General features: G+C 49.2%; 1 protein-coding gene across 1 annotated transcript; it reads left to right on the top strand.

The window, feature by feature from the left end:
- Positions 1-91: 91 nt before the first annotated feature.
- Positions 92-22,539, top strand: ccdc18 (coiled-coil domain containing 18; the record flags this gene model as incomplete). Its single annotated transcript, XM_084480797.1, has 22 exons — positions 92-177; positions 722-850; positions 1,605-1,701; positions 1,827-1,948; positions 2,255-2,564; positions 2,767-2,854; positions 3,176-3,393; positions 3,694-3,804; positions 4,132-4,218; positions 4,653-4,787; positions 6,718-6,795; positions 7,454-7,621; positions 10,336-10,478; positions 11,666-11,829; positions 12,665-12,878; positions 15,567-15,666; positions 16,301-16,444; positions 16,678-16,818; positions 17,189-17,326; positions 19,133-19,597; positions 20,116-20,936; positions 22,034-22,539. The coding sequence occupies 21 exons, from the start codon at positions 92-94 to the stop codon at positions 20,920-20,922; spliced, it is 3,945 nt and encodes a 1,314-aa protein (XP_084336923.1). The 3' UTR covers positions 20,923-20,936; positions 22,034-22,539.
- Positions 22,540-25,307: the final 2,768 nt, after the last annotated feature.

Here is a 25,307-nt window from a genome sequence, read left to right as displayed (position 1 = left end):
ACAATGGCGTTTTTTCCATTAGCACTTTTGGCCGTGCCTAGTTGAACCGTGCTGCTGATTTGCTTTCCACTAACAGTTTAAATGAGCAGAGATGTGCCGGGCCGCCCCCGAGATGGACCATCTCAGAGGTCGGGCCAAGGCGAGCCCGCCCCCCGCCTCCGATTGGGCTGCAGGGACGTCAGCCATGGTGGCTGTTTTTGAGCAAGAAGTTGTCAAGTTGTCAAAGAACCTACAGTATATAAATACAATAAACTGTACCTTCTTGTGTATGAGACGCATCGCCATGCACCAAGAGTATGGCTAGAGTTCTAAACAGCTTGACTCTTTATTATTAGTTCGTTCCTAGAACTATAAAAGCCTAATTAAAAAGGGTAATGAAGGTTTAGATAGAAAGGCACCGCATTGATGTTAGTTTGACGATTCTCTTGCAAAACAAAATAGCTTGTTGAAATAGATTTCTTTTAGACTAGTCTTGGTCAAAAGACTGGACATCAAACTATATTTCACAGTATATGATCGCTGATATCGATTTATTCCAAAAAAAAAAAATTCTTAAGCACTTTCCCAGCACTCGTGTGAACGACGTGTGAACCATTGTCAATATGTAAATAAGACTCATCTGAAATAAATCGGCTCTCAATGAGCCATTGAGATCAGGAAGCACGTCTAACCATGGCCATGTCCTTATGAGCGTCCTGCCCACCCTGTGTGTCCTCTGCAGGGGCGCTGAGCTGAGCGTGCAGCGCGCGGAGGAGGCCTCTGCCCACAGCGATCTCCTGGTCAGCCAGCTGTCCCTGGAGCTGGAGGACCTGAGGCTGGAGCTGGACTCCAGGGCCGCAGTGGGAAAGAGGTGCGGCCCCCCCCCCCCTCTCTCCCTTTGTTGTTGACGTGAAATCAGTGACTTGCATGCACACAAATACATCCATCTTAAAGGATAACTGTGATATTTTGGTTAGATCGTTATTTTCCCCCCCTGCTCTTTGGTCGAACAGTATTACTGCTAGTCCTGCCTGTACTCCGTTCTCAAACCCCCCCTCACGTTTCCATTGTTCACTGTTCACTATTCTCTCAACTCTCAGCCAGACTTGGTTAGAGCCAAGCTTGTTGGTTGAAAGCATGCATGTTTTGCAGACTGAGGCTGCAGCATTCTTGCAAACTTCAATTCAATCAATTTAAATAAATTTAAAGATTTAAATTGATCAATTTAAAGAAAATGTTTTCTGCATTCCTCCCTTCAACCCAAAAAGATGGAAGAATAGGGTCCAGGTTGAGAAATCCCTAGTTATCCTTTAATGTTGATAAATCAAAGCTTAATGCCAGTAAAACACGTAGATAACTAGATTCTTCTTCAATGTACTTTTTCATGTACAACACCTTAAACAGTGTGGCATGTCAGGTTATGTTATGTTATGTTATGTAATCGTGTGAGAGGTGAACACATTTTTAAATGTGTTCAATATTGAGTTTCTTTCCCATTTATTTCACAGTGTAATGCAATTTTCTCGCAGATAAAGGGAGATTTATATGTCCTGCTATGATCAAAATGAACCCCGACATGTATAATATTCTCACATTATCACTGATTTTATGTAACCTGCTTTCAGGGCAGAGCAACAGAGGAACCAAGCGCTGCATAATGCTGAGAAGCTGAAGGAGGCGTACAAAGAGTATAAGGAGACCATCTCCCTCAAACTCAAGAAGGTGACCTCAAATATCTATCTTCAAAAGTCTTTGGATCCGCAAAGGATTATCGCATGAACTCATTGTGGTTATCTTTTGTTAAAGTCTAAAATCTCAAATATGTTGTCGTGCTCGGTGCGTGGCAGGTGCTGGAGAGCGAGAGCAGGGTCAAGGAGAGCCTCGCGGTGTGCGACAGAGAGAAGGAAGAGCTGGAGGTGAAGTGCTCTGTACTGGAGAAGGAGAGGGCCGAGCAGAACCAGTCGATCAGGTAGAGACCCTGCACTGAACCCTTAACGCCTTGACACAACGCCTGGTCATATTCCCATGACCCTCTGTATGCTTAGTCACAGATTAAAGTACTCTACTATCTAAAATATAATAATTCTTAGATGGTCTGGTATGATGAGCTGCACATATCTTTGTACGTAATATTAATAATATTATTAAAAATCCTTGGAAAGACCCCTACTCTTAACATTGCTATGGTAAACATCAACTGTTATATTATATTGGATCACACTGTTGGGGTGAACAACAGTAAACTACAACATCTCTCTCCCCCTCCCTCCCCCAGCCAGCTGAGGGAGGAGGTGCTGCAGGCCCGGGCCCTGTCCTCAGACCGCTCCGGCCTCCAGGCCCTGCTGGACCAGGCCGGGCGTCGGAACTCCCAGCTGGAGAGGGAGCTGGGGGAGCGGGAGAGGGAGCTGGGGGAGCGGGCGGCGCAGGCCAGCGAGAGGCCCCGCCTCCTGCGCGAGCTGGAGGAGGTGCGGGGCACGCGCCACGCCCTGGAGCAGAGGTTGGCCCGGCACCTGCAGGACGAACAGCAGAGCCAGGCGGAGCTGGCCGGCCTGGAGGCCATACTGGCCCTGCTGCATCTCCGAGAGGTCGGGGGCTGGATCCTGCTTATTTATTTTTGGAACTTCCCTCACGTGAATGTCGTGTTCTTTTATCTTGCACTGAAACCAATTGCACTGAATTTCCCTGAAACCTTTTCAGAAATTCCCGTTTGGGATTAACTATATCTATATATATACTATGTTTTCAAGTTTTAACCCTATTGTTGCTTTGTAATGTTTGTTGTTGCAGGGTCCAGAGGGGCCTCTTTGTGTCAGGCCTTGTCTGATGCCCCAGGTGGATTACTCACTCAATGCACAGCTACTGAACCCAAAGCCAGGTAGCGGCAAAATACACTCCGATTTAACAGTCATGACAGAAATTGGAAACAATCTTTCTCCCTTCAATTTTTTTTTACTTTTGAAGCGGTAGTTGAAACTATGTATGTCAGAAATAGATGAAAGAGAGAAAAAGATCCATGCCTAATAATATAAAGGTTCTAGACACGAGGCTCTCATAACCACATGACCCTTTCTGTCTGTAATGTCTATATTCCTCCCACTTCCTTTTTAAATATGGTCTTAATCCCGCTTTGAGTTACATAGACCAGGCCCGATCATCAACATGTTAACACACAACCCCCCCCCCCCCCCCACACCAGGAGAGCGCTACCAGACGCTGCTGCCGGTGCTGCGGACGCTGGAGGCAGAGCGGCTGCGTCAGAGCGGCCTGATGCAGAGGCTGCAGGAGCGTCTGAGCCGATCCCAGGAGGAGGTGTCCTCCCTGCAGGCCTCCATGGCCCAGAGAGCCTCCCACTACCAGGGCCTCCACACCCAGCTGCTGGAGAAGACGGGCCGCACCACCGACGTGGAGAAGGAGGTGAGGGTTGGGGGGAGGAGGAGACCGTCTGGGGACATAGCTGCCTGAGAGTCGGGTACTGCCGAGGGGGAAAAAATAAGGACATTTCTAAGTGACTCCAAACTTTTGAACGGTAGTGTATATTTATTTAAGCTAACATGCAATCTGCTGAATCCCTCCCTATCTAACACTAAGAGCCACCGTTTCCAAAACCTTATAAACTGACCAGCCACTCTGTTGATTTGAGCTCTCCTTAGCTCTGACACCGCGGCGTTCAGCCTGGAGCTGGCAGACGCTTTAAGTTTCAAGTCTCGTCCTCAGCTCAAGAGGAAGGGTGCACGTATCGCGGGGCTGGAGAAGCAGCTGCAGGAGAAGACCTCTGCCTACAGCCAGGCTGCCCTGAGGAACACCGAGCTGGAGCAGCAGCTCCTGGTAACTCACTCACTCACTCACTCACTCACTCATGTGCCCGTGACTCCTGATAGTGTGATGGTAACATACATGTAACACATGTACATGCTCTGATGAATGCCTGATTTGTGGATATTTACTCATTTGTTATTCATTCATGAGATGAAAACACTAGTTATCTAGTTTACTTACTTACTGGCGTCCACAGAAAACACATAAGACATAACAGAACATATTTAAATAGATATTTATTGAACCGTTCCTTCATTCATTATCGGAATGAGCAGTTCCCCTCCGGTGAGGTGCTCAGCCCCTCCGCTCTTGTGTGTTCTGGTTCTGGTCCCTCAGGAGAAGAGCAGCAGCCTGCAGCACTACCAGTCCTCCCTGTCCAAGAGGCAGAAGGAGCACCAGCAGCTCCAGCACCAGACCGAAGTGGTAATCCTAGAGGACCCCCTCGCCCCGCCCATACCTGCTTATTTAACGCCATGCACCTGATTCAACCGGACACAGGCTTTGGATAAGGGCATCCTCTGCCCAACGACTCAATATATATCTAACAATGGTCCAGCTGGTTATTTATTTCTTTATTTATTGTTTTTCATTCATTTTTTTTACTGGGATCAAAATATCAGTACATTATACAGATCAGTATGTTAACATCGTTTTATTTTTTGGTTTTAGGAAGATAAATAAATGGGAAAACATAACGATAAAATAAAGTATACAGCGAAAAAATGAGTTTCCAGCTGGTTATTTTTAATCAATTATCTAAAGTTTAGCCGTCAGACGCGGGGACTGAATGTAGAGTTGATGTTTTCAGCTGCTCTCCGTGCTAACAGCCTGTCCTCCTCGGGCCCCCGGGGGCCCAGCTGCAGCTGGCCGGCGAGGAGGCGCGCTACGGACAGCTGCAGCTGCAACAGGAGCTGTCCTCGGCCCAGGAGGAGCGGGACCAGGCCCAGAGAGGAGCTGCACTGCTGCAGGCCTCCCTGGAGGAGCTGGCTCAGGTCTGCATCGCCCACTCCCATTCGCTCCCACTCCCATTCGCTCCCACTCCCATTCGCTCTCACTCCCATTCACTCTCATTCTCACTCCCATTCGCTCCCACTCCCATTCGCTCCCACTCCCATTCGCTCTCACTCCCATTCACTCTCATTCTCACTCCCATTCGCTCCCACTCCCATTCGCTCCCACTCCCATTCGCTCTCACTCCCATTCACTCTCATTCTCACTCCCATTCGCTCCCACTCCCATTCGCTCCCACTCCCATTCGCTCTCACTCCCATTCACTCTCATTCTCACTCCCATTCGCTCCCACTCCCATTCGCTCCCACTCCCATTCGCTCTCACTCCCATTCACTCTCATTCTCACTCCCATTCGCTCCCACTCCCATTCGCTCCCACTCCCATTCACTCTCATTCTCACTCCCATTCGCTCCCACTCCCATTCGCTCTCACTCCCATCCACTCTCATTCTCACTCCCATTCGCTCCCACTCCCATTCGCTCCCACTCCCATTCGCTCTCACTCCCATTCACTCTCATTCTCACTCCCATTCGCTCCCACTCCCATTCACTCTCACTCCCATTCACTCTCATTCTCACTCCCATTCGCTCCCACTCCCATTTACTCTCACTCCCATTCACTCTCATTCTCACTCCCATTCACTCCCACTCCCTTTGGCTCTCACCCCCATTCACTTTCACTCCCATTCACTCTCAACCCCGCTCACTCTCAACCCCGCTCACTCTCACCCCCATTAGCTCTCACCACCTTTCACTCCCACTCCCATTAGCTCCCACTCTCACTCCCATTCACTCTCATTCTCACTCACTCCCACGCCCTTTAGCTCCCACTGATTGTCATGACATTTGAGTTGTTCAAATATATTCATCTATTTCTACATAGTAAAATATAAGACAGTTCAAATGCAGATTGTCTTGTATATGACTGCTGCTAGCGTATCTGGTGGGGCCTGGAACCATTTAGATGACATTAGCTGCAGTCAGTCTACCCTGTCTTGTAACTGGGGATCAGCAGCTTTCCATTTTTGGATGTCATGTCAATTCTTGGTGGTTAAGATGACAAGGGGGTATAATAGTGTCTGAGAAACCACAAGAGGGTCAGAATGTCCTATCTCATGTTCATTCTCATCAGGAGGACACCCTGAAAGATCTGTGACAACCTCAGTGGCAACAAATCTTTTCCTGTCTGGTGGTCATCTTCAAAATGTTTAGTTGAGGCACAAATGCAAAGAGAAATGTTGCCTGAATTATCAAAGTTCTTGCGGGAAATTAGTTTGCCCCACCCCCCATGCTGCGAGAACTATCAGAGTTGTTATGAGAACTGACAGTGAGTTCTCACGGGAAATATGTCCTGCCTCTCCCATTGCTTCTTGAATGATCCGAGATCTTGTGGGAACTGGGTTTTCTCCTCTCTCTTCTCACACACACACACACACACACACACACACACACACACACACACACACACACACACACACACACACACACACACACACACACACACACACAGAAATGAACCTGTAGGTGCCCTCAGTATCATCCAACACAAAAAAACAAGAAAGAAATTAGGGTTCTATAGAACAATAGTGCTAGGGGTCAAAATGACCCCAACAACACAGATGTGCACAAAATGTGTACAGGACATGTTTTTTAGTTTTTTCATGTTTTCCATGTTTACCCCGTAGAGTTAACCATATTTTTGGAGACTGTTTACATTGAATAATAACATAATAGGAGGGTTGATTCATTTAGATGTTAAGATTGTTTTGTTGTGTTCTACTCCTAAAGGCTACGTCACCGTGTGTGTACCTGTAATGAGTTGTGTTTGTGTTACCGTGTGTACCTGTAATGAGTTGTGTTTGTGTTACCTTGTGTGTACCCGTAATGAGTTGTTTGTGTGTTACTCCTGCAGCAGAGGGAGAGGGCGTTCCGGCACAGCGAAGAGGCCCTGCAGTGTTTTGAAGAGGAGGCGAAGGCGTCTGCCAGCGAGGTCGGTACCACCGACGCTTTCAGCTCGCATTCGAACACAATGAGTTGTGAAAAAGAAAAGCGTTTTGAGGGGGGGCGTGTCATCAAAATAAACTGCTGCTGTGAAGGAGCGCCACACATCCTCAAACTACGTTACACTAAAAGTGTCTGTAAAGGGGACGCGGCCATCAACATCAACCACAGCTTTTCTTCTTGTGTTGTTTGTGCTGCACTGTTTTGCCAAAAGTATTTTTGCAAGAACGTAAAGTGTGCGTGTGTGCCATTCATGTTTAGTTTATTCTCTATTTGCTTCAGTTTTGGGGCCTTGAGCTGCAATTACTATTGTTGTTATTCATACATGCAGTCATTCTTATGAATTACTTTCTAAATTTTGCTTGAAATGACGTTGTCACAATGAACAGAAAAGGATAAAAATGATTTACATATATGTCAGAAGAGTGACACACTACATAATTTTGTGTGTGTGTGTGTGTGTGTGTGTGTGTGTGTGTGTGTGTGTGTGTCAGACATACTCGACCTCGAATGTCCGCCGATGATGATGAGGATGATGATGATGATGATGATGATGGGGGTGTGAGATCAACACACAAACCACACACAAAACAAAAACCTTCTAGTGTCCATTCTGACCCCGTGACCTGACCCCTCCCCTCCACCAGATCTCCGGCCTGCAGGAGAAGCTCCACGGCGCCAGGCTGGTGTGTGAGACCTCCACGCAGCAGAGCCTGCAGCTCCAGCTGTCCCTGCAGCAGCAGCAGGCCATGCTGACGGAGAGCTCCGCCCGCATCGCTGAGCTGGAGGACAGCCAGAGCCTGCTCCAGACACAGGTGGGTGGGTGTAGGGGCAGAAGCCTCCTCTCCCCCCTCCACCTCCTGTCCGGGAGATGGGTGGGGGACATTGTTGCCAGATTGGGCCACATTTACCGGACAATCTGGCAGGGTTGCACACTCTGCACACTCTGCAGTGCGCTGCAGCCAGGGTTGCTAGATTGGCCGGGAAATCTGGCCCAATCTGGCAACACTGGTGGGGGGATGGGGGCTGAAACGTTGATGGGGGTTTTAGGTGGTCATTTGTAGCACGAGGCCAGATAACCATTCTGCGTCCTGCATGTATGCAACGATCCACGCCGATGCTGGTGACACCTGTACACACCCCTTCTGTGAGTAGTGGACCTACACACACACGCCAAACTGCCGTCGCAGGGGTGCCCTATGCGTCGCCCGTCTCCGTGGAGGCTCTTGGCAACAGTCACTGATTGGTTGAGCAGAGATGGGGCGTGGTATATTGTTTTATTGTTCAGTAACCAGACATGAGAAAACAAAGAATGCACACTTCTACTAACTTCTTAACTGAAAGGACCATACCCACGTCATTCTGACCTATTGCCGTAAACAGTAACGTTTGCGCTCCTACTTTCATATGCATAGGTGTAGGTATTCAGGTTATGCTTTACTGGCTGTCACCCTACTGTAATGCTGCCATTTGTTTTGAAGGAAATCTAGACTCTAGTTGTCGGCTTAGCTCAGGAGGAAGTGCAGGTTGACTGGAAGGTTGCTAGTTCGATCCCCGGCTCCTCCTCGTGTCAAGGTGTCCCTGAGCAAGACACCTCTAACTGCTTGTGAGAAAGTGAAACCCCTTCTCGCTGTCTCTCGCAGTCCAGCAAACTGATTGCAAGCAGTTAGTCCATCCAGCCTTGGCCAGGAAATGTTCGCCCACGTAAATGGTATGGCCTAACTGGCCTTGATTGGTCCACCTGGAACCGATTGCTTGCCTTCTTTAAGGGTAGTCATTTTGTGGTGAGGGTGGCTGAAGGTAGGTGCTGGCTTGTTGCGAGGCCAGTACTAGGAACCACATGTTAAGCTATGCCAAATCATGCTATGCTAAGCTGCTAAGTTACTAAACGCTATTTTTGAAACATTCATTTATATTTTGACCACTGGATTTATTTTTGTTAATTTATTTTTTGTCTGTTTTTGAAGTGAATAAAACTTCACTCTTTTTTTCCCAAACAGAATTGCCCCTCGTTTTTTGCCCACACTCTCCAGTCCAGCGAGTCCGTATCCCAAATACGCGGGGTGACCACATCACTCAATTCCGCACAATTTTCATTTCCCTTCAGTACTACGTCTGGGTTTGCGGTATTTTTGCAGGTTTTCTGCAGCCAATGTTTTGGCCGTCCAATCAGCAAAACAGAGGGAGTGGCTGAGAACATTGACGTTGAGGTCGTGCGCTAGTTTGAGTTGTAGTCAAACGTCAGCGATTGGTTATGGCAGACCCAGAGCGCCACTGGGGCAGATCTAATAGTTTCAAACTCCAACACACCTGCCTTCAAGTGAGTTAACGTTTGTCAACGGAGAAAGGCCAGACTCTCTGTGCAAATGAAATGAAGTACGAGATTCTGGTAGGACCAGGCTACGTCGGTCCCTCACACCGCTCCTGACGAGTTGGCTGTCGTCTTATATGGTTGACTCCCCCGTATGTGTATGAATGTCTGTGTGAACTGTTTTGTAAGTCGCTTTGGATAAGTCGCTCTGCTAAATGCCCTAAATGTAGACTTAAATATTGCTAGGTATCAGTTATCCACTAAACAGTTTCTGTGTATGTTTATAACCGAATGTAAAATATAAACAGAAGGCTGTTTAGTCGAACCTAATCACCACAGGCCCCACATGTTTGTCCTGGTGTTGTGATGATGTTAATTCAACGTGACGCATTACAAGGTCTCTTTATAGCTATGAGCCCCCCTCGGGTGCCTCTGTTGTTTCAAATGACAACAAAGATAAAACTTCTCAAGGCTAAGGCATGAAAGTCTGAACACTGCATTCTCTGCAAAAATTAGGAAACGGTACATACGCTATATCTAATATATAGTTTGATGTTTACAAATCAAAGTGCTGATCATCTTATATATTCGTATCATGTCATACTTCACTGTTTCCACTCACTCACCACACAAGGGAAAGGTTTTAATTCACACATTACTGACAGGCTGACTCTGGAAACAGAGGGCCTCTGTTTCACACTCATTTGTAGTGTTCATAGTATCAACCCTGTCTTAACTCACTCACATAACCGGGACAAAAAGTGACTTCTTGCAGGCCTGTGCTACAGCTTGAGTACAAACAGGACAAATCTGGGCGTGTGACTCTAGCTGTTGAATGGAGGCTGATCTCTGCTTAGTATTGATTCTTCATCCACAACACAGTCCCACTGGAGGCTGCATTATTTATTATTGTTATTAGATTATACATTTGATCATTTTAGTTCCTCCTAGATGTCTTCCAGCAGGTGGAGCGGTCAGCTACCGGATGACTTTAGGAGACAACGGCGTTCCTGCTCCTGATGAGCGGTCTGGAGCAGGAACGTTGTGGTCCCCTAAAGTCATCACTCAGCTAGGAGCAGCCGGGGATCGAACTAGCAACCTTCCAGTTACCAGCCAGTTATGCTGCCCCCGAGGGCGCCCGGCGATCAGTCAAAACTCTCCAAAGAGTTTGTGGACCGTTTTGACTGATCTGTGGGCCCTCCGTCCCCCCCCCCCCAGGTGTCCGGTCTGGAGAAGGAGCTGGAGCGGGCGCGGGCCGCCCTGGAGGAGGAGGCGAGCTGCAGGGAGAGGGAGGCGCAGGGCGGCCAGAGGGAGGTGCAGGAGGCAACCCGGCACGCAGCACAGGTCACAGAGACCGTCAGGTGAGGCCCGCCGCTGGTTCAGCCGCCCACTCGTGGTCGCGTGGCGGGGGGGAGACGTCTGATTCAACATCGTCGTGCAAGGGGCTCTGAAAGTCAACGGAGACTCCCATTGAATCTGTTGCATCCCAAATACACAGTATCATAACATGTCTGTGAGTTTAAAGCATTATTCAGGTCTAATTCATTTGTATTTCAAACCCTGGTATGGTGACACGCGCGGTGTGCACAACGGACGGCAGTCGATCGCCGTTTTCTTCCAAATATTCCAAAAGGAACAAGTTAAGGTCATGTAATCCTCAGCCTGTTAAAAACAGATAAAACGGATAAAAACAGGATCTACACTTGATCCAGAGACGAGTGTACCAAGTGTGGCGCTCATCTGACCCAAACCACCGAGAGGAAAATACCCCTGGGACCCTGCAGGGCTCAGGGTCTTGTGACTCTTGTGAAATGTTACACTGTCTTAAACACACACAGTCTCGTGTGTCTGTGTGCGTGTGGGTCTGTGTGTGTGTGTGTGTGTGTGTGTGCTACCCCCCGCCCCCCCCCCCCACCCCCCGTTTCTCACTATTTATTGAAGCCTCTCCTCGGTCACCAACTCGGGACCCATCGGACGTCCCGCACACGGAGTAGCCCTTTGATACGCTCTTTGTGAATCCAAGGTCCTTTTAATTCATCCACGTGGGGGCCTTGTTGAACAGGCCCTAACGTTTATCGGAAGTTCTTCTTCAGCTGTTTTATTTTGGGCCGGAGGTTTTGATTGTGTGTGGAGCCGGGGGGGGGGCGGAGACCACCATGGGAGCTGTTCTCACAGTAAGGTGGGGATGGAGTGGGGCGGGCGGCTGTGTGCCTGTGTTTCGTCCTTCGTCCCGTCATGCTTTCTAATACTTTACTGCCTTTTGTCTGCATGTGTTTTCCTGTGATGGAGTTGTATAGTCAAAGCCAAAGCGGTGATTCACAATCACAGACACGCGCACGGAAACATCGCCGCTTCCCACAACATGACGCACACACTGCTCAGCAGCCTTGGGCTCAGCTTTTTAGGAGAGTTGTCTTTTTTGACATCTGCAACTTTGTTAAGAAATCTACACGGTCCCTGCAGAGATTTCCATTTTTAAATGACGGTTCTCTCTCTCTCTCTCTCTCTCTCTCTCTCGCTCTCTCTCTCTCTCCTGTTGTCGCGGCAGAAACCTGACGGCGGAGATGTCCAAGCTGCAGGGCCAGCTGTCCTCCGTGGAGGCGGAGGTGCAGCGGCTGCGGCGGGAGGCGCGCGCCAGCAGCTCCCACGCCAGCGACCTGGAGCAGAGGCTGCGGAGCGCCCAGGGCCTGCTGCGGACACAGACCCAGCTGGGTAGGGCCGCAGCGCAGGGTCACACAGGGACCGACCGCAGGGGACGGGGACGAGGACAGTCCATGGAAATGATCCGTGTGCTTCTGATGATGCTTTTGTTCGGTCTACCGTGATGTTCAAGGTCACTGTCTTCATTACAGGGTCATTTTTTTTTTCATCGCCGTGATGATAAAAAAAATGATGAATAGCATTTCACTTTATATTTACACACTTCATCTGTAACAAACTGTATGAAAAGGAATTCTCAGTTTTCTACTTGTGTGTTTGCAGTTGAAATGAAAAATGGTTCTTCTGTCTTCTCTGTACCATTGTATCCCTCTTTCATTCCCTCTCCTCCTCCTCCTCCTCTACCATTCCTCTCTCTTACCCCCTTCCTCCTCCTTGTCCTCCTCATCCTCCTTCTCTGCCTTCTCCTCTCCCCCTTCATCCCCTTCTTCTCCTCCTCTCTCTCCTCCTCTCCCCGACCCCCTTCCTCTCCTCCTCTCTCCTCCTCTCCCCGACCCCCTTCCTCTCCTCCTCTCTCTCTGTCTTCTCTCTTCTCCTCTCCCCCTTTATCCCCTTCTTCTCCTCCTCCTCTCTCTCCTCCTCTCCCCCTGACCCCCCTTCCTCTCCTCCTCTCTCTCTGTCTTCTCTCTTCTCCTCTCCCCCTTCATCCCCTTCTTCTCCTCCTCCTCTCTCTCCTCCTCTCCCCAACCCCCTTCCTCTCCTCCTCTCTCTCTGTCTTCTATCTTCTCCTCTCCCCCTTCATCCCCTTCTTCTCCTCCTCCTCTCTCTCCTCCTCTCCCCCTGACCCCCCTTCCTCTCCTCCTCTCTCTCTCCCCTCCTCTCTCGCCAGCGGAGGAGCTGGAGGAGAAGCTGCGTTGCGGCGAGGAGGAGCGGAGGAGCTCGGTGCAGCGGGTGGGGGCGCTGGAGGGCCAGCTGCAGGCGGTGCACGGGGAGATGGGGGCCACGCTGGAGCGCCTGCAGGAGCTGCAGGACGTCCTGCAGAGGACCCAGGGCACGGCCGAGGAGCGGCAGGCCTCGCTGGAGCGGCTGGGCCTGGAGCTGAGGTGAGGGCGACGGGGACACTGCTCCAGGGTTTCACCAGAGGACTCTGCACTTCATGTTGCCTGTCGTTGCATTTCAGCAGCGCCCTCACAGCCCGGTCTAACCTGCGCTTCACGTTTGGCGACGTGTGCCAAATACCCATTGACCCCTCTGACCATGGGATTTGCAGTCAACAAATCGCACGTCACATTGATCACCATTGCTTCATTTTGACATTAATGTTAATATATAAAGTTAGTATTAGTAGTAGTGGTATTCGGGTCTGGCCCTGGCTTCAAGTGTTTGAGATGATGGTCATATCTGACCTTCGGTGGACATTTGTGGACCAGAGTCTCACAAAGCTGCCAGCTTTGCAGCAATGGGAATCAAACCCCCTCACCGCTGGCCGTGTTAATGCCATGCTCACAGTCTGCTATACTGCACTACGAGACAGCCTGTACATTGCATGGACTCTTGGCTGATACTCAACGTGTCCTTCTACACGAATGTTTGAATGCACACAGAAGCATTGAACCTGGGCTTTAGCGCCCAGCAGCTCCGGCCCTGCGTCTGAGAGGGACAACGTGAAGCTGGTCATGTCGGAACAGGCCATATCCGAACAACCACCACCACTTTACTTCATGCTAATGTCCACGCTGCATGTTTTAATCTGACAAATCACTCTGCGATAATTCTTTGAGTCCGTGAGATTTGTTTAAAGGTATGTATACTAGGATTTTATCTCTGGCCTTATCGCTAGGCCCTTCCTGTGTGTATTGAGTTCCGCTTCTAAAAATGCCACAAATAACTTCTTTCAAATAAGTCATGTGTTTAATTTAGTAATACAGCGAATGGTATCATTGAATGTACCATTGCACAGATGCTCGACATTATTACAACTATCATGTTATGTGTTTTTCAGATACAACTTCCAACCAAATAATGAAGTATATATAATATTCAGGACTATATTCAGAGAGAAATACAACGTGAATATTAACTCCATTGACAGTGCAAAGGGGAAAAGAAACAATCAATGTATTTGATAATCAAGACTTTCCTGACAGCGAGTGGAGCAAAATTAAAGCAGCAGAAGAAGCCTTAAAGGTGTAGTGTGTAGAATGTAGAGTGTTCTAACATTATGTTCATAAATATGTTTCAATTAATATATATGTATAATGCCATGAAAATGAGAATCCTTGTATTCTTGCTACCTAGGAATGAGCCCTTTATATAAACATACGGGGCGGGTCCTCCTCCATGGAGCACGCCATGTTGAACCACCATGTTTCTACAGTAGCCCAGAGCAGACAAATGGCTCCAGAGAGGACGCCTTTTAACTATTATTATTATTAATAATAATAATAATAATAATCATCTCTGTCAACAACTTGTAAACTTGTAAACAATTGGTTGCAAACTGCAACCTCACCGCTAGATGGCACCAAATCCTACACACCGCACCTTTAATGTGTGACTGTTGTAAAGATATAAATGTAATGTACACACACAAGGTAAGGAAATATGATCTCTTGTGATGGCCCACCTCTTCCTGCTGGTCAAAGCAGATATTTGTGGATGCATGTGATCGATTGCAGCGTGATGAATCAGTGTGGTTCAGAGAGAGAGGAGCTCTACATGCCCCAGTCTACTGCGGACGTCTCCCGAGCTTCAAGACGTAACACCAACACTTTCATAGTTGTCTCTGTGTTTATATCCAATATTTGTTTATAGGCCAATCTTGTGCTGCTCAATCTTTTTTTAAACTCGGTCCAGGAAGTTGTTTTTAACATTTTATCAATTGTAAATTGATTGATTGTTTGAAGTTTTTGAAGTTTTCTTTTGGAAATTTTGGAATGAAGATCATCATTATCATGGCTGTTGTCACTTCTTTTCACCATTGGGATGATGAGTTATTTCATCATCTTTCAGTATTATATATCATTACAGAGCCTAGTAATGATATAGTAATGAGCTCAACCTGCCCACCCAGATAAACAGGTCGGGCTGTAAATCAAAAGCACAGTCTATAACGTCCTGGTCCACCAGTTAAACACCACCACCGCCACACAGAAGCTTCTTAAAGACGGTGTGAATGAAACACAACGTCCGACTGTAAATGTTCTTACTATCAGTCCCTCGTCTCTAACCTCCTCATCTTAGCAGCTCATTGACACATTGAAGCCAGGGTCACAGTGTGTCTTGCATTAAAGTGCTATTCCGGTTGGAACAAGTTGTGTGGACGAGCCCATCCTTGCCAGGACCTGAATTCAGGAGAAGAGACTCATTGATTCATTCATCATTCATTCTCACTCCTACTGTGACCATTTTTAAGATTCCCCAAACACCTCAAAACATCCTTATTATTATTTGGGGGCATCTGACTCTTCTGTGATCACATCAGCAATTTATAATCACCACCGCCAGGGGCTTGTGTACCATAAACATCTAAAATTCAACTACTCCCAAAAATACTGCAAAAGGACCCATTCAGGTCGTCTACTGATGAATGCACAACCTTGTGCAAGACAATACAAAAGTGTGTGTGTGTGTGTGTGTGTGTGTGATAAGTTTATTCCCTCTTTGCTTCCGTTTTGGTGCCTTGGGCTGAAAAGCAATTACTATTGTTGTGATTCATGCATGCAATCATTCTTATGAATTAGCTCCTAAATGATGCTTGAAACAAGGTTGTCTGTGTCTGTGTGTGTCAGGGACACCAAGAGGGAGCTGGAGGCGCGAACGCATGAGGTCCTGGACATGGACGCCGCCCTGAAGGAAAGACAGGGGGAGCTGCAGCAGCGCGCACAAGTGGTACCACAAACACACTGCGCTCACACATGCATGTTTATGTACGGCAGTCTTTACATTTACATGTAGGGGATCTTTGCTGACACTTTTATCAAAACCGAGTTACAACCAATCATTCAGGGTGAGGCGTCTTGCTCAGGGACACCTCGACGCTCAGCTAGGAGGAGCCGGGGATCTAACTAGCAACCTTCCGGTTACCAGTCAACCCGCTCTACCTCCTGAGCTACTGTCGCTCCTATGGCATGAAGCTAGCCCTGCATTATGTATAAACCACGCCATGTGATGGAGGTTGTCTCTGATACCATGAGTGCATCCATTTCCCAGCACCGTGACCTCACTGAGAACCCTCGAACCCTGGCTGTGCTGAGATCAGTTCAGCACTTTATTAATGCTGGAAATGGGAACACAGGCCTCAACAGCAGCAAGTGAGAACTATAGCAAAGCCGACCAGATAAGATGCATTTAAATTAAGTGCGTGAGCTTGACGCCCCAATCCACCAGGTGAGCTACACAGAGGACCCCCATGTAAATCCTTTGACCTCATTGAGGTCTGAATGTAGGGCACCACGTCCTCTCTGTCCTGTCCTGTCCCCTCGCCCACCATTTAACCTGTCCCTCGCCTCTGATTGGCTGTCAGCTGGGGCAGCTGGACGTGGCCATCCGTGACCACCGGCAGGAGATGGAGAAGAAGGTGGAGGCGCTGCAGGGCAGCCTGGAGGAGAGGGAGGGCCAGCTGACGGAGGCCCGGGAGGAGCTCCTCAATGTCAGGGAAGACCTGAAGGTACGACCCCCCCCCCCCTCTCCCCCCCCCCCCCCTCCCCCTCTCCTGTCTTCAGTGGTCTGAGAGAATCCCAAAGCGATGCAGCGACTTAACTGGCCATCAATATGTAATCCCATCACCATGGGAATGAACATCTACTTAGCCTTTCGTTTGTGTGTGTGTGTGTGTTTGTGTATGCGCCCGCTTGTCCGTCCGTCCGTCCGTCCGTCCGTCCGTCCGTCCCTGTGAGTTAGGTGAGCGAGGACCTGGGCCGGCAGCTGCGTGTGTGTCGGGAGAAGCTGCAGAGTGTGTGTGTGCAGCTGGGGGAGAGAGAGCAGGACTGTGGGGGTCTGGCTGCACAGCTGGAGGCCAGCAGGGAGCAGGCGGACAGGAGGGTGAGGCCCACAGCCACCAGCTGTGTGTGTGTGTGTGTGTGTGTGTGTGTGTGTGTGTGTGTGTGTGTGTGTGTGTGTGTGTGTGTGTGTGTGTGTGTGTGTGTGTGTGTGTGTGTGTGTGTGTGTGTGTGTGTGTGTGTGTGTGTGTGTGTGTGTGTCAGAGATGGGAGGACAGGTGCGAAGGCACGGGGCAGGTGTGTGTCTTCTGGGGGTTGTGTGTCTATGTGGTCATGTCTGTCTGTGGGTGTGTGTCATGCCTCTATTGGGGGGTGTGTGTGTTTCATGTGTGCTTGTTTCATGTCTGTTGATGTGTTTTTTCTGTGGATATGGTATTCATGTTAGTGTGTGTGTGTGTGTGTGTGTGTTGTAGGAGGCCCGTGTGCGTGTGCTGGAGGAGGAGCTGGCGGTGAAGGAGGAGCACTGGCTGCAGAAGGAGGCGCGGCTGCAGGACCTGGTGTCCGCCCTGCAGCAGGGGCTGCAGCAGGAGAGGGAGCAGCACAGCCAGGAGGTGCAGCCCTCGTACCCCTCCTCCCTCTCACCCCCGCCTGCTCTTTACTCCTCTTATACACCTCCTCCCTCTCACCCCCGCCTGCTCTTTACTCCTCTTATACACCTCCTCCCTCTCACCCCCGCCTGCTCTTCACTCCTCTTATACACCTCCTCCCTCTCACCCCCGCCTGCTCTTCACTCCTCTTATACACCTCCTCCCTCTCACCCCCGCCTGCTCTTTACTCCTCATCTCGTCCCTTCCTGTCCTCGCCGATATTGTCATATTAGCTGTCCCAGTAATTGTTTTTTCATTTTTATTGATTCAAGGCTGGAATCCAATTATGTTTATATTTAGCATTGTACACCTAGTATTTCTTTCCACTTACTGAATCACAAAGCAATCCTCAACAAGTGTTCACATCAGTGACGGACTGGACGGTCTGGCATTCAGGCAGATGCCAGAAGGGCCGCGGCCTCTCGTGGGCCGTTTGGGCCGGCCAATCACGGAGCGGCATGCTTGTCGGGTTCGCGCGGCCCCACATTATCTCTCGGCCCACTATCAAGCATTAATAGTGTTGAACGGCTTCAAGTCAGGCATTTATCTCTAAATCCCTAGTCATACCACATACATGGAAACTGATCAGTATTTATACCAGATATGAGTCTCTACTACACAGTCATGGTTACCCTCAATATTTACATCGGTCTACATTCTTTTGTAGCCTTATTCAATCGGATGTCTAAAAAGTGCATTGTTTGAAATTGAAATGCAACAAATCTGCCTGTATTTTTTATTTTATTATTGGTTTACAAAAGTTATATGAAGCAATGACTTCTGGAAATTTCAAAACCGAATCAGACCGCGTCTACGTGTTAGGGGGTTGTTGGAAGAGAGTCTGCTGAGGTTAAACTATGAATCGAGGAAATCAGCGACAGAAGGAGAGAAGGAGATTACTGTTGGCTGACAATGAAAGTCTCCTCTAAACGAGAACACAGAGAGACGTCAGAGCGTCGGAATTTGATGATGCCGCGGAGCTAGAGGAAGATAGGCTACAGAAATAAATCTGGTGAGCAAGAAATGTATACCTGCATTGTGTAATCTGTTGCAATTTCCTTCTCCAGCAGTTAAACCTCTTCACCTGTGCCTACAACAATAGGCCTATATGGTTGGCATATCAATTCCTACTAACACTGTCATGTAGCCTACTCAAGTGGCATGCGAACAGAGTTTTTCCACTCTTAAATTAATCAAGAATCGCCTAAGGACACGATTGTCACAGGATAATTTGGAGGCCTCTATGCTGATGGCGACAGAGAAAGAGGTCCTAATGAACTTGGATGCTGATGACGTGATAGACAGGGTTGCGGAGAAGAGCATGCTCCTTCGCACCTTGTTAACTGCATGACGTTAATTAAGACACGTTTGTATTATGGAGTGGCTGCTCTGAAGATCTATTCTAGGCATTGATATATCCATGTTTTTGGTGCAGTCTTTATGCATATTATAGTTAAAGTTCATCACCAATGGGGCTACAAAAGTGCATGTTATTTCCGTGCGTGTGAAGTTATATCTGTGTAGCGGGCACATGCATGCACGCGCGTGCGTGCGTGCGCCCCCGTGTGGGCCGCTGGTGGGTGAAAATGCCAGGGCCGTTTTTTAATCCCAGTCCGTCACTGGTTCACATGCACATACCCGTTGTGATCCCACCACACACCAGTGAACCTCTTCCAGGACTAGTTTCTCCATGTTGCGTTCCCAGCTGGGGTCAAAGTGTTCACACCGTGCTCCTGCTCTCTGGTCCCCCCCACCCCCCCCGCCCCCCAGCTGAGCTCCCTGCAGCAGACCCGAGGCCAGCTGCTGAAGGTGTCTGAGCAGATCTCCTCCACCATGCGCTCTTCCCAGGAGGAGCTGGGCGCCCGCCTGCAGCAGAGCCAGGCCCAGCTGGAGGAGGCCCAGGCCCAGCACCAGCGCGCCCTGGGCCGGGCCGCGCAGCTCCAAGCCCAGCTGGGCCAAGCCGCCGCCCAGCTGGCCCTCACCAACACCGCCCTGGACCACAACCGGGACCAGGCCGCTCGCCTCCAGGCCCAGGTGGAGCAGAGCCAGGCCCGGCTACGTCAGGTCAGAGCCCAGTCGGAGCAGGCCAGGGCCCAGAGCGCCGGGCTCCAGGCCCAGCTGGAGCAGTGCCAGGCCCGGCTAGGCCAGGCCGAAGCCCAGGGCGGCCAGCTCCAAGCCAGGCTCCTAGGGGCGGAGAAAGAGGTGGAGATGGCCAACGAGTCCTTGATCATCAAGGTAGGGTGGGGATGGGGTGTTTCAAGCAGGGTCGTATATAGAGATCTTGTATCTGGCAAGATATCAGGAGTTTGTTGAAAAGGTTTAGAATTGGGAACTGGTTGAACTGGCTGTCAAAAATACATTAGAAAATACATTATAAACCTACTACTTAAAGTGTCATCTTGAGATCTTCATGTAAATGCATGTCTGTTAAGTCACTATCTACGAATGAGGTAACACAATGAGGATTGAGCCTATGGACCACTGTTTAAAGTCTTTGCATTTGCAGTATTATGAATGTCACAAACTGGGTGGTGTTGGCGACAGAGTTTGGATCTCTGGCGAAATGTCTCATGTCTTATCGCCATAGGTGTGAAAGACAAACAGAAAGACAACGGATATCTTTGAGGTTTCCGCTCTTAAGTTCTCTTCTTCTTATTGTAGGGTTTGAGAATGCCTGTACAGGTGATCTTTATAATTGCTCAAGGGTTCCAACCCGCCTTGTGAATGTTGATCCTCCCGTCTTCTCCACGCAGGAGTCTGCGATGACCCGTCTGCAGGCCAGGCTGTCCAGCCTCGAGCGCTCGTCAGACCTCCACTCCTCCGCCACGCCCACCTCCCCCCTGCCCCCGTACACACCGCAGCCAAAGCACCTCCTAGTACCGGACACGCTCCCCCCGGCTCCTCCCTCTCCGCTGCCATGCTCCCCTCCGCGTCCCCACGCCCCGGGACACGCCCCGACACGGGACCCCCCCCGGGCCTCGCCGCAAGCCAGCCGGCGCTCCCCGCCCGCCGTCCACACCGGCCCCCGACCCCCTCACCACCGCCCCCTCGTCGTCCCCGACCCGTCCGCCCTGTCCGTCCCGCAGGCGGACCCGGAGAAGTCCGCCCTGGCCTGGCTGCGCTCCACCAGCACGGACTCGTCCCTGGATCTCCCCCCGGAGCTGAAGGCGGCGCTGAGGGAGGCCCTGAGCCAGACGCCCTGGGAGTCTGCGTGCCAGTCCACCTCGCCCTACCCCGACCCGGTGGACCAGAGCTGGCAGGGCCTGAGCTCCCTGGAAGCCAGCACCGCCGGCACTACCAACACCTCCGCCACAGACCTCTCCTTCAACCCCCTCACCTACATGCTGGACAAGGCGGGGGCCCCTGAGAATGAGGAGGACGACGGTGGGAGGGGGGTTCAGGGGGGAGGGGAGAAGGAGCGTGGAGAGTGGGAGGAGATGGAGCAGATGGGCGGGTCTGGGGTGCACCTGGGCTCTCTGTCGGGGATGCTGAGGTTTGTGAACCAGACGCTGGCCATGCAGGAGGACACGTCGCTGTGGGACGCCAGCCAGGCGTCGTGAGCGTCCCTGGGCAGGTACGCACCGTCAGAGGGCCCCTGGGCAGGTACACACCGTCAGAGGGCCCCTGGGCAGGTACACACCGTCAGAGGGCCCCTGGGCAGGTACACACCGTCAGAGGGCCCCTGGGCAGGTACACACCGTCAGAGGGTCCCTGGGCAGGTACACACCGTCAGAGCGTCCCTGGGCAGGTACACACCGTCAGAGGGCCCCTGGGCAGGTACACACCGTCAGAGGGCCCCTGGGCAGGTACACACAGTCAGAGGGCTCCTGGGCAGGTACACACCGTCAGAGGGCCCCTGGGCAGGTACACACCGTCAGAGGGCCCCTGGGCAGGTACACACCGTCAGAGGGCCCCTGGGCAGGTACACACCGTCAGAGGGCCCCTGGGCAGGTACACACCGTCAGAGGGCCCCTGGGCAGGTACACACCGTCAGAGGGCCCCTGGGCAGGTACACACCGTCAGAGGGCCCCTGGGCAGGTACACACCGTCAGAGGGCCCCTGGGCAGGTACACGGGGGTCACTGGGGTCAACGGGGGAGGAGAGATTTGATGGCATCTCCTGTTATTTAACATGCATTGTGGAATGAAGTAATAACATGAAAAGAAAGGGACAAATCCTTGAAACAGGTCTTTGATACCATAACGACACTGTGCTGTTCACTCCCAAAGTGTCTACAGTTGGATCCCCATGTTTTGTACTGGTCAGTATAATGGTAGTGTGTTTTCCCTGCTCAGGGTCCATTCAGTTCCCATTATATCGTTATTTATTTACTTTAGCCCTCTGCCTTCTTGCGTCTAAACGGTTAGTCTTTTAAGTGCTCTTTTAAGAGAGCTTTTCAATATTTAATCACTTGCAGAATGCTAATGTTGCTATTCAAACCTCTTATGTAGTTGTTGGTATAAGAGTAGAGTAAAAGTAATCTGACGCCGACTGAAGATATATTAATAGTGATGCGTCTGTTTAGGATTTAGAAACACAACTCACCAGTTTCACTTGGCCTTCTAAATACTTTTACTTTGCCATGACAATAATGTGATTTGTGCTGCATGATGTCGTGAAGGAGAATTCCTTCAGGCTCCCTCTGACTCATCTCTTCTGCTTCTCTTCCAGGTGGACAGTAAACACACAAACTCTTTCTCCAAAGACTCATAAAAGAATGGAAAGTGTCTGCTCTCTCTGCTGACTGCTTATTTCCAACACTTGAAGTGTGTGTGTGTGTGTGTGTGTGTGTGTGTGTGTGTGTGTGTGTGTGTGTGTGTGTGTGTGTGTGTGTGTGTGTGTGTGTGTGTGTGTGTGTGTGTGTGTGTGTGTGTGTGTGTGTGTGTGTGTGTGTGTGGGGGGGGAGGGATTTTACAAGAATTCAATGTGTGTTTGTGTACTTGTGTGTATTGGCCAGTGTTTAACTCCCAACATTAAATCTGTATAGTTTTGTCTTATTTAAATCAAGTTATAGCGCAAGTCCTGGCGCTGGTTCCCGATTGGCTGCATTACATGTCACTCTCGCTAGCACAAATGACCACTAGGCTTTTATATTGTGTAATGTATTTGTAATATATAGTATTTTTGTTTTACATCCTTTTAGATTACCGAAGTAACTAGCTAAATTTAATAAAATGTTTTTTAATGCTACTGATTTGTTTGTTGCATGTTTGTATGGGGATGGGGTTAAGAGATTATAACTTTCTTCGATTTTGTTGTCATAGGCCTACCATTATGGGGAACGGGTTCGCTGACTCACACGTAGTTTCCAGTCACTAAAGGGAATCTCGGTCTTGATTTGGAAATGGGAGTGAGTGTCTGTTACTACAACAGAGCGACTGTCATTCTACCACTTCCTCAGTGGCTTCTCTAGTGGACCAGGCTCCAGGTTGAGTTTTTAAGTAAATAAGAGTAAATGTCCATTAAAGATCTTAACATAAACAGTTTGTTTAAATAATAGTTGTATTTTTGCAGTGAACAATCAGGGAATAGGGATAGATTATTATACATTTAATAAACGGGCATAGTCAATTTAGCTTTTACTATTTCACAATTCCTGTTGTTCACAATCACCTCTGGACATGTGAATGAGAATCATCCTGTTCAGTAGGGTAGCAAGGGGCACACCACAATGAATCCTGCATCTGTACCATGACAGTGTTTGAAACCTTAACGGACACTGGGCCTGCCCACTGTGCTATTTGTATATAGCAAAGGGACGTGGTATTTACCTTGTTGTAAACCTGGTGCCCACCTACTCTGCAAACGTCTGTCTGCACCGCCTCACCGCAGGCCCAGAAGCCGGGCCTGGGACACGTTGTTTGGGTTGAAGGGAAGGTTGTGTTGGTTGACTCTTGGAGACCAAGGCCCTATCCCAATTCTCCCCCTTCCCCAAGATTTGAGCCCTAACCCTAGATTTTGCACGTTCCCACAAAGGGGTAGGGTGTCCAAATACTTCAGGGAGCAAGGGGGAGTGCTGTTTTTCCCTTTAAAATCAACCCTTGAACGCTAGCCAGCTTGATAGCTGACTTGCAGCTAAGGGCACTCAAAGGAAGTGTTCTTGTTAAGGGGAGAGAAATGGGACTGGGCCCAAGAGTACAGAATCCCCTTAGGCAACAGAGGACCGGGCAGTGGCTAGAGTTCTCCACTCCAAGTCGAAAGGCACCGGGTTCGACCCCCAGTGTCCACAGCCCAACCTGTGGGCTCCTTAAGACACTAAGCTGTCCATGAATGGCATGTATCTGTACTCTCTGTGAGGGGCTAGGAACAGAAGGGCTGCTAAATGACGAGAGACTTGTACCCTAGCCGGGCACCACAAGGTGGGGGTCAGAGGAGGACTCTTTTGTATACAAATAAAATGCTACAGTGAATGCAACAAAGTGGTCAATTGTTAGCATCCTTTTAAAAGCTCGATAATTTCTGGCAGCGATTGAAGCGTTTCCAACTCTTATTTAAGAAAGCCTTTTACCGTCAGACAACTTGCCAACCCAAACTAACAGCATAGTTGTATCCGCTTTCCATTTTCTTTGATGTGCCTATTCTGCAACTGCGTTTTCACTTCCCGGCAGAATGGGATTTTTTGAGCCTGCATGTTTGTGTGCCTTTCCTCAGGTCCTGTTTAATCATTGGCAGTAATGATAAACAGATGATCAACATTTAGTTGCATGGATTAGTCCTACAGATTATGTTGCTGCCCCTGCAATCCAAATAAGTGTTTGCTCTTTCTTTTTCTGTCGTTGTTCCCTCTCAGGTGCAGAACATTATAAGTTTTTAAACAGTATACACGTTGGCTACCTTTACAATAGGTGGTATTGTACTGATATACATTACATCAGATGCATTTACAATTGTACACATTTGGTGTTATACTGATTATCTTAGCTTTAAACACATATATATATATATATACACCAAGGTCAAAGAAGTTTAATTCTTCTTTGAATGAAGCAATAAAGTGAAGTTTAAAAAACTTAAACTTTAAAGTTTAATTTTAGCACACTTAAAAATAACAGTTTGTCGACCATGGTGCCGAACAAACACAATAATAGACAACAGGGCACACAAGTAGAAACCCATCAAATATGTACACATCCATTTGTACGTATGGGTTGTTCAGGGTGGTTGTGTGAGTTTTGTTTCTAGGCAGTACATGAATCACTGAGGGGTTATTTGAGGCTGAGGCTGCCTCTGCTGGATGGATTAGAGGGCTGTGTGGTTGTGTGCTGGCACGCAGGCGCTCACCACTGGTTAGCGAGTCACGGCAGGGCTTTATCTGACTTCAGCAAGACTGCAAGGAGAGACCGTGCTGCAGCAGCAACAAGCCCTTTGTTGGCTTAGCCTTTGAACGGCGTCGTGTTCAGATGTCTGGAGTCTGAATCTCTGGTGAGATGCACTGGGAAGACAGCTTGCGTATTGTAAAACAATGTACGTACATTGTATGAACTTATTATTTTTGAAGGTTTTATCCTATTTATTGTCGAGTGAGTAAGACAAGAAGGTATGGGAGAGAGAGGGGAAGACATGGAGCAAAGGACCACAAGCAGGACTCGAACCCTGGTCGCTGTGGTAAGGACTGGGCCTTAATGGTACACGCTCTACCCGGTGAACCACCAGGACACCCCCTGTATGAACTTATTTATGCAATATTTTGTCCTTTTGCATATACTGTTGCTTTTGGAATCAACTTCATGAAGAATTTGGGCAGGTCCTATTTCAGTGAAATATGTTAGTTCCACTTGACTAAAATGGAGGCTGTACATCGGCCCAGTAGGTGGGGGCTGGATGAGTCACTGGAGAGGCTGTATATCACTCTGCTCGGTACATCACTCTCCTCTGTGTAGCACTCTGCCGTTAGCAGTCACTGCAGTAGACCCTCACCCCATTGAAACAATCTGCAAGGGCCACA

The sequence above is a fragment of the Micromesistius poutassou genome (genome assembly GCF_964030765.1).
Source record: "Micromesistius poutassou genome assembly, chromosome: 16".
NCBI lineage: Eukaryota > Metazoa > Chordata > Actinopteri > Gadiformes > Gadidae > Micromesistius > Micromesistius poutassou.
This window is presented reverse-complemented; position numbering and strand designations above follow the sequence as displayed.